This window comes from Hemicordylus capensis, chromosome 2, assembly GCF_027244095.1.
Source record: "Hemicordylus capensis ecotype Gifberg chromosome 2, rHemCap1.1.pri, whole genome shotgun sequence".
NCBI classification, from domain to species: Eukaryota; Metazoa; Chordata; class Lepidosauria; order Squamata; family Cordylidae; genus Hemicordylus; species Hemicordylus capensis.
The window spans coordinates 188,081,800-188,090,994 of NC_069658.1; the positions used below are offsets into that span (position 1 = coordinate 188,081,800).

General features: G+C 46.6%; 1 protein-coding gene across 1 annotated transcript; it reads right to left on the reverse strand.

Annotated features, from left to right (window-relative positions):
- Positions 1-426: 426 nt before the first annotated feature.
- On the reverse strand, positions 427-1,392 carry LOC128343725 (olfactory receptor 1E5-like). The gene has a single exon (XM_053293161.1). The coding sequence runs from the start codon at positions 1,390-1,392 to the stop codon at positions 427-429; it is 966 nt and encodes a 321-aa protein (XP_053149136.1).
- Between the last annotated feature and the right edge of the window lie 7,803 nt (positions 1,393-9,195).

Consider the following 9,195-nt stretch of genomic DNA (forward strand, 5'->3'; position numbering starts at 1 on the left):
GTTGTTGTTGTTGTTGTTATTATTATTATTATTATTATTATTAATAAGAATATGCATACACTGGTTTTCAAAAGGAAAGTTCTCAAAGCAGTTTACAATTATTAAGACGATTCCCTGTCTGAAAACGGCTCACAGTCTTAAAAATAACACAAAAACACCACAACGTAGACATCAGCAGCTGCCTGGACTGATGCTGTGCTGGGGTTGGATAAGAAGACCTGCTCTTCCTCTGCTAAATATGATATAGTGTATAAAATATCAACGGTGCTCCCAAGTGGGATTTTCAGGGCAGACTGTGTCCCTTTTTCTTTGAGAAAAGCTTTGATGGTTGCCCACCATTGTGCCGTGTTCTCCAAAGATCCATACTCCCCTGCCTGGGTCTGACAAAACCACGCTCCATCTTTGATCACCCAGGGTTGCTTCCCATCAGGGTTTAGTGTCATGTGGCTTCCCTAAAGCATTCCTTAGCTGCTCCAGAGCTCTCCGGAGGGCGGCTTTCATGTCTGCATTCCGCAGACTATAGATGAAGGGGTTGAGCATAGGGGTCACCACTGTGTACATGACAGTGGTCACCTTGTCCTTTTCTCCAGAGTAAGTGGAGAGGGGCCGGAAGTAGACCCCAATGGCGCTGCCATAGAAGAGGGTGACCACAATAAGGTGGGAGGCACATGTTTGGAAGGCCTTGCTCCGGCCTTGGGTGGAGGGCACCCGGAGCACGGCTTGGACGATACGAACATAGGAGACGAGGATGAGGAAGAAGTTGCCAATGGTGATGGTGCCACCTGCATAGAAGCTCAGCATCTCAATGAGGCGCTTATCAGAGCAGGCCATCACGATCAAGGGCTGGAAGTCGCATAAGAAATGGGGGATGAGGCGGTGGCCGCAGAAGGAGAGCCGGGACATCAGGATAGTGTGCATTAGGGAGTGGAGGTGGGCCAGAAGCCATGCGACCAACACCATGAAGCGACATCGTGTTGGGTTCATCACCACAGGGTAGTGTAAGGGCTGGCAGATCGCCACAAAGCGGTCCAAGGCCATTGCGCCCAGGAGGAAGTTCTCTGTGATGGCGAAAGCCATGAAGAGGTACATCTGGGCCAGGCAGCTGGTGTAAGCAATGTTCTTGTGGCCGGTGCGAAGGTTGTGCAACATTTTGGGGATGGTGGTTGAGGTGAAGCAAACATCCACCAAGGAGAGGTGACTGAGGAAGAAGTACATGGGGGCATGCAAGAGCTGGGCATCGGAGCGAATCAGGAGGATAATCAGCAGGTTCCCAAGCAGGTTCAGCAAGTAGAGAATGAGGAACACAGCCAAGAGGATGTGCTCTTGCTCTGGCTGGCTGGCCAAGCCCAGCAAGATAAAGTCAAAGTGGCTGGTGTGGTTCTCCCTTTCCATGGGTCTGGGAAGAGACAGACACAGAAAACTGCTGAGGGCAGGCACAAAGTGGGCACGTGTGCCACTCTCCTACAGTGCTCCCTGTAACACTGATTCCCAGACATTGTTGACTACAACTCCCATAATCCCCAGCCCAAGGCCAATGCAGCCTGGGAGTAGTCAATAACATCTGGGAATCCCTCTTACAGGGGGCACTGCTCTCCTACCTACTTCAATCCATGACCCATCCTTCATCATGTAACCACTATGGCCACATTTCCATTCATTCCCCATCCAAGCAAGGGGTGCCCAAACACTCAGCCCATTAGTGAACAGCCATAGCTCATTGGCAGAATACATGGTTTGCATGGGCACTATCTCATAGTTAGTCAGTCTTGAGCACTGGGGCTGCCAACCCGAGCCTCTACAGATGTTGTTGTGTGGCAGCTCCTGTAACCCACAGCTACAATGGGAGTCCTAGTCCAAGAACATCTGCAGAGCCTCAAGCTGGCCACCCTTGCTCTAGCATCTCCAGTTAAGGGCCTGGAGCACACTCTGCACCAATGGAGAGCCAGTGCTGGGCAGATGAGACCAGCAGTCTCCAATAATTTTCGATCAGGACTGTAAGCTCAAGGTGAGGAGAGGAGAGCTGGTCTTGTGGTAACAAGCAGCATGACTTGTCCCCTTAGCTAAGCAGGGTCCGCCCTGGTTGCATATGAAAGGGAGACTAGAATTGTGAGCACTGTAAGATATTATTCCCCTCAGGGGATGGAGCCGTTCTGGGAAGAGCATCTAAGTTCCAAGTTCCCTCCCTGGCATCACCAAGATAGGACAAGATTATTATTATTTTTAATAGGACAAAATTTTTTTATTGAACCAACAAACTACCAAAGCATACAGTGCGTTGCCAAGATATGGCTGAGAGAGAATCTTGCCTGCAACCTTGGTGAAGCTGCTGCCAGTCTGTGAAGACAATACTGAGCTAGATAAACCAACAGTCTGACTCAGCATATGGCAGCTTCCTATGTGACATTTTCTTTCTTTCTCTTTCTTTCTTTCTTTCCGTTTTGTTCAATTTTTATACCACTTTTCATAAGCCATCCCAAGGCAGTTTACTAAAATATAATAAAACTCCATAAAAACCACATATAAAACCTTAAAATCAGTTACAGTAAAAACCACAAAACATCTCCCCCCCCAAAAAAAACACCATAGAAAAGACAGAAGCAGGAAAGCTGAGAGACCCCAGCAGTCCCTAAGGGGTAAAAGCCTGAACAAATAAAAAGGACTTTAGTTGTTTTTAAAGCAGCCACAAATGTCACAGCATGGACATTCACTAGAAGAGCACTCTAGAGCCTGGGGGCAACAACAGAGAAGGCCCCGTCCTGCATGCCGGACAATTTAGGTTCACTCAAAGTTGGCACACGGAGCAAAGGCCACTGTGAAGATCTTCTTTGGTGGGCAGAAACCCTCGCGAGCAGCAGTCCTTCAAGTCTCCAGGGCCCAGACCATTAAGGACATGATGAGACCCATGTTTAGATTTAAAAAACAACAACAACAACAAAAACTTTATATCAAATTTTCTCTCCCCCACCCTCATTTTCCTACTCTTTCCTTCTGTCTATTTCTCCTCTTCATCTCTCTTTCCTTAACTTTTCTTTGTGGCTACAATCCAACATAGAATTAGGGATCTGCTCAGGGCATGACTCAAGGGCACATGATTCAGGCGCTTTGCTGAAGCAAAGCAGACATAGGTCTGGTCAGTGCTTGGATGGGTGAACAGTCCCACCTGTGAACCTCACGTATGCTGCCTTGAGTTCCATGTTGGGGATGGGGCCGTAGCTCAATGGACGAGCATCTGCTTTGTGTGCAGAAGGTCGCAGGTTCAATCCCTGACATCTCCAGGTAGGGCTAGGGAAGACTCCTGCCTGAAACCTTGGAGAGACTCTGCCCGTCAGTGTGGACAGTATGGAGTTAGATTGCCCAATCATCTCTGATTTACTATAAAGCATCTTCCTATGTTCTTAACCTATTCATTTTTTGAACTATTTTGGGAATGGGGCCAAAGCTCAGTAGTAGAGAACTTGCAGGCCTTCTGCATGCAAAAGGTCCCAAGTTCAATCCCCAGCATCTTCATATAAAGGGCTGGGGGGAAACTCTTGCCTGAAACTTTGGAGAGCCGTTGCTGGTCAGTGTAGATAATACAGAGCTAGATGAACTAAAAGCCACCAAATGGTGCAGTGGGGAAGTAACGTGCCTAGGGAGCAAGAGGTTGCTGGTTCAAATCTGCACAGGTTAACACCTATATTGGGAGGCAGCGATACAGGAAGATGCTGAAAGGCATCATCTCACACTGCGCAGGAGATGGCAAGGGTGAACCCCTCCTGTATTCTACCAAAGAAAACCACATGAGTGAGCAAAACCACATTCCTCATCCAGTTATGTGAGGAGCCATAGACTGAATTAAAAACACCACATGAAAAGGCCTGAGTTAGACAGAGCAGAAGCTCCTAGCTTTTGCTTGAGGTGAACCCACTGGTGCCGCCCAGTAACATTTACGGCAAACTCTGGGGTTTCTTAACTGATTTCTATGGGAAGCTTTTCCACTCTGGAGGACATTTAAAAACGTCTTCTCAGTGTGAACATGAAAGCTGCCTATCCAGACAATGAGACACATCACTTTGGCTTTTTTCTGTCTCAGTGGGAAGAGCATGAGGAGAGAGGACCAGATGGGAACAAGGGACAGCCCGGGAGATAAGGGCAAAAGAAGGGAGCAAGAAGTCGGGTGGATCTTGGAAGAAGATGCTGCCTTAGCAGCAAAATACAGCAACTTGGGGATTAGTTAGCGTGAGGCTATTTTACTAATTTGTCCCCTTGATTTCAATGGGAGTTAAACATGATTTCCTCTGGATTGAGGCCAGGGTATCCTAGGGAGTGCCTTCTCTTATATTATCCTCCTCTCTGTCAAGATCCTGTTCTGAGGTTAAATTAATGGACACATGGAACAGGGCTTACTTGTAGTAGCAACCATGACTAGTCCCCTTAGCCAAGCAGGGTCCGCCCTGGTTGAATTATTATTATTATTATTATTATTTTACATTTTATATCCCGCTCTTCCTCCAAGGAGCCCAGAGTGGTATACTACATACTTAAGTTTCTCCTCACAAAACCCCTGTGAAGTAGGTTAGGCTGAGAGAGAAGTGACTGGCCCAGAGTCACCCAGCTAGTATCATGGCTGAATGGGGATTTGAACTCGGGTCTCCCCGGTCCTAGCCCAGCACTATAACCACTACACCACACTGTACTACATTTGTGAACACTGTAAGATATTCCCCTCAGGGGCTGGAGCCGCTTTGGGAAGAACATCTCTGGCATCTCCAAGATAGGGCTGAGAGAGACTCCTGCCTGCAACCTTGGTGTAGACAATACTGAGCTAGATGGACCAATGGTCTGACTTGGTATATGGCAGCATGTTCCTATGGCAATGTTTTCCCTTTGGAATTCCCTTCCCAGAGAGGTCTGGCAAGTCAGTTTTGTAAGAGCCCTTGAAAGATGTGCAAAACCCTTTTTCTTCCACCAGGTCCTTGCAGCGGTAGAGGCACAGGCTCCGATATATTAGGTTTTCTTTGGGCTCTCCATTGCTGCTGCTATTTTTTATTGTTGGGTTTTTTGGTTTACACGTATTATTATTTTCTTGTCATTTTAATGAGAACATTAAGACTGATAGGCAGGTTATTTATTTATTTAAAGGCTGCCATTTCTGTTCTAGTTTTCTAACACTGTGTCACACTCTAGTGTGACCAAGATACAGGTCAGGGCTGTAATGCTGAGGGAGGTCACCCAGAGCAGAGGGCAGGTTTGCTAGCATTCCAATGGTGTCACCAAGAGTAGTACCCTTTTACCATATACTCTATGAGTGAATCTTTACATTCACCCCACTCAGAAAGGAAAATCTCTGCATTTGGGGATAATGCTGCAGTGGGACCAATACTGGCCCACCACCCCTGACACTGGATGGCCTACTCTTCAGCAACAAGGATTCCAGGAGGAATACATCATAATCCCTGTGTACATTGCTGGGGGGACCCCCCAATATGTAGGCCTCCCCTCAAAATGCTAGTGAAAGGGAGGAAGGAAAGGGAGAGGCAGACAGGGGTATGTGCTTGACTGTACCACTGGATTTAAAAGGGGGAGGACAGCAGCACAGTTGTGAGAATAACGTAGGTTTCCCGAAGGCTCTGGCAGAGACTGAAATGCTTCGCGGCCAACTGGAATGGGCACAGAAAGCGCTGTGACATAGATCCCAGGATTTCCAAACCCATGGGGAAAAGATCACATTGTCACCTTTTCGCCCAAGGCTCCCAAATGCCTCAAACCTTCCACTCCTTCCCTGGAAAAAAAAACCTGCTGTGAATCCTCTTAGGCAGAGTTACAATATGCGTGAAGGATTTGCATTCACAGCCAGGGCGGGCGATCCCATGGGGCTTTTGGCGCCTGTGTGGTCTGGCCCGGGAACGAGGGGCCAAGGCTTAAGCCTCGGAGGCGGCCTTTCTAGCTGGGAAGCTCAGCTCCCCAACGGGCCTCCGTCAGGAGTGCAAGCTCTCCCCCTAGTGGCTGATTTTGAAACAACACGACCCTCATGCAGTGTGTGTCTGATTATCCAAACAGACTCGACTCCACCGGTTTGACCTGACGACGGTGTTTGGCGGTGTTTTGGAAATTTCATTGACTCGGAGTTTTTTCTGGAAGATGTTTTCTCGCTTTTCTGTTAATTCTGTTAAAAGGCTAACCCTCTCCTCCTACCCCATTCGGACGATGACTTTTTAATCAAGCTCTTTACTCCTTGTGTTGTCCTGAAGTTATATACCATGGAATGGATGTATGAGGATGAGGATGATGATGATGATAAAGAAAAACTCAGCAGGGAGTCCCATCTTAAGGTTCCCAGATTATGTTGGACTACAACTCCCATCATCCTCAGCCACAATGGCCCTTTGAATGATGGGAGTTGTAGTCCAACAACATGTGTATGGACCCAAGGTTGGGAACTCCTGTTACTGAGCAATCAGGTCAGGATCAGGGTGCCACTGTTAAGAGACATGTTAAGAGACATGGCAGCCAAGTGAATAGCCCCAGTCAGGATAACACACCAACAGGTCTGGCGGTGTCAGCACTTGGGCTGGGCTGGCAAGAGATCAACATCCTTACCCAGCAAAGAGTGGATAAACTCTTTATCCACTCTATCCAGAGTCCTCTGGTTCTTGCAAACCAGCCAAATCATATACAGTGGTCCCTCTACTTACGAAATTAATCTGTTCCGAATGCACATTTGTAAGTCGAAAAGTTCGTAAGTTGAAAAGCGGTTTCCCATAGGAATGCATTGGGAACGGATTAATGCGTTCCGGAGCCTAGAAAAAAGACCCAGACCCCCAGTAAGGCTTGCAAACTGCACAGGAACATTTCTTTTCAAGAATAAACAGGCAGTAAACAGGCAGGCAAGTCAAGGAAACCGCATGTAAAATTCGTAAGTTGAGGAAACCCCATCTAAAAATTTGTAAGTCGAAAAAACCGCATCTAAAACCGGATCTAAAACTGCCGTTTGTAACTCGAAAAATACTTATGTCGAGTAGTTCGTAAGTCGAGGGACCACTGTATCAAGGTCTTTTTGTTAATTTAATTTAAATTAAATTTGCCAGATCATACCCATCCACAGCTCCATGGTTATAGTATGAAGGCACCTGATGCGTTCACCTTGCTGGAGCTAAACAGATCTGGGTTGTGCCGGGATGACTGCCTGGGAACCCCATGAGGACCACCTTGAGTTCATGACGGAAGGCTATCGGTGCAGTCAATAATTAAAGAGTGACAGTGGTGTGTGGCGTAGTGCATCAAGGGCTGGGCTTAGAGCTGGGTTCAAACCACTGCTTAGCCATTAAGCTCTCCGGGTGACCTTGGGCTAGTCACTGTCTCTTGGCCTGGCCTATAGATTTTTATTCTAAAGGAAAAGTGGGTGAGGCCATGTGTGCTGCCCAGAGACCTTTGGCAGAAGGATGCCATGAAAGGGAAGCTTCCTCATTAATGAATCCAGAAGAACACACCCGGGGAAACCTAGCTAAAACTAAAATGGAAATAAAGACGGTGGGGTGATTGTGTTGTTTCCACTGACCACCCCAGTGGGCCTCCTGCTGGCCCCAGGGCCATGGCTACTGCCCTCTGGAGTTGGCCATGACCACCAGGTTGGTGGTGCTGGGAGCCACATCCAGTGATACTCATTTCACCACTAGTGCGAGACATTTTTAAGGCCTGAGGCCAGGAGAGCTCCTGGGAACTTCTTTGGAATTCACATATCTGATCTCATGTCCTTGCAAAGGACTACTTCCGCTTGTTTCAATGGTAGGTCTCAGCCTAAAACGTAGTAGTATCACTACTATGATATACCTGTATTTACCCAAAAGAAAGTTTTTACAGGAAAGAACTTGGAAAAAAGCTGGTCTTGGATTCAGGTAAATATGGTACAACAACAACAACAACAACAATAACAATAAATAAATAATAGAGTATCTTGCTGCAGTTTTAATTAAATAATCAATTTTAATGAATTCAGTTTGTAGTCTTCTCAGTCGAAGAGATTTGGGGGAGGGGGTTATTTTATTTTATTTTATTTTATTTTAACATTTATATCCCAGTCTTCCTCTGAGTAGCCAAGAACACTGTATATGGTTATGTTTATCCTCACAACAACCTAGACTGGGAGATAAGTGACTGGCCCAGAATCACCCAGTGAGTTTCATGGCTGAACAGGGATTTGAACTTGGGTCGATCACATGCCCAGGGTAGGGGAGCCAATGTCCTGATTCTCTGTGAGTGTGTGTGAAACACCCTTTAAATGTTTAACATTATTTATTTATTTATTTATTTATTTACACTGTCAGACAGGTGTTATTGACTGGTTTGTTTTATCCAGACATCGAGTCCTTCCTAAGGACCTGGGATGGCTGAATTTTATTGTCAATGTTGTTGCTGTTATTATTATAGATATTGTCGCGGAATATAGGCTGTTCTCAGTAAAGTTGCTTTTTGTAATTGGCTGATGGTGATTTCTGTGGCCCCTATGGTGGTGAGGTGCTCTTCAAGGTCTTTTGGGACTGCACCCAGGGCACCAACTACCACTGGGATGATGATGATGATGATGATGATGATGATGATGATTTATAAACCGCCCCATCCAGAGGATCTGGGTGGTGTACAACAACTTTAAAAAGACATTAAAACACACAATTCAAAATACAGTGCTAAAACCAATATAAAAACATAAGGCTCTTATATTAAGGGTGGTCAACCCCAGGATCTCCAACTGTTGTTTGACTAGAACTCCCATCATCCCCAGCCTCAGTGTATTGCTTTTCTTATACATAGGTGTATCCTGCAGCCTCAAGTGGTACAACCCTCTGGAGTTAGCTATGAGAGAGGAGAGCAGGTCTTGTGGCAGAAAGCATGACTTGTCCCCTTAGCTAAGCAGGGTCTGCCCTGGTTGCATCCAAATGGGACACTACATGTATGAGCACTGTAAGATATCCCGCTTAGGGGATGAAGCCACTCTGGGAAGAGCAGAAGGTTCTAAGTTCCCTCCCTGGCTTCTCCAAGATAGGGCTGAGAGAGATTCCTGCCTGCAATCTTGGAGAAGCCGCTGCCAGTCTGGGTAGACAATACTGAGCTAGATAGACCAATGGTTTGACTCAGGATATGGCAGCTTCCTGTGTTCCTATGTTCCTATATTATCAAGAACTTTTCCACATGATTCTGCAACTGGCCCTGGTTTACTGA

What these genes read in the sequence shown, in the direction of transcription:
- LOC128343725 (XM_053293161.1), bottom strand. Translation starts at nt 1,392, where the DNA reads ATGGAAAGGGAGAACCACACCAGCCACTTTGACTTTATCTTGCTGGGC.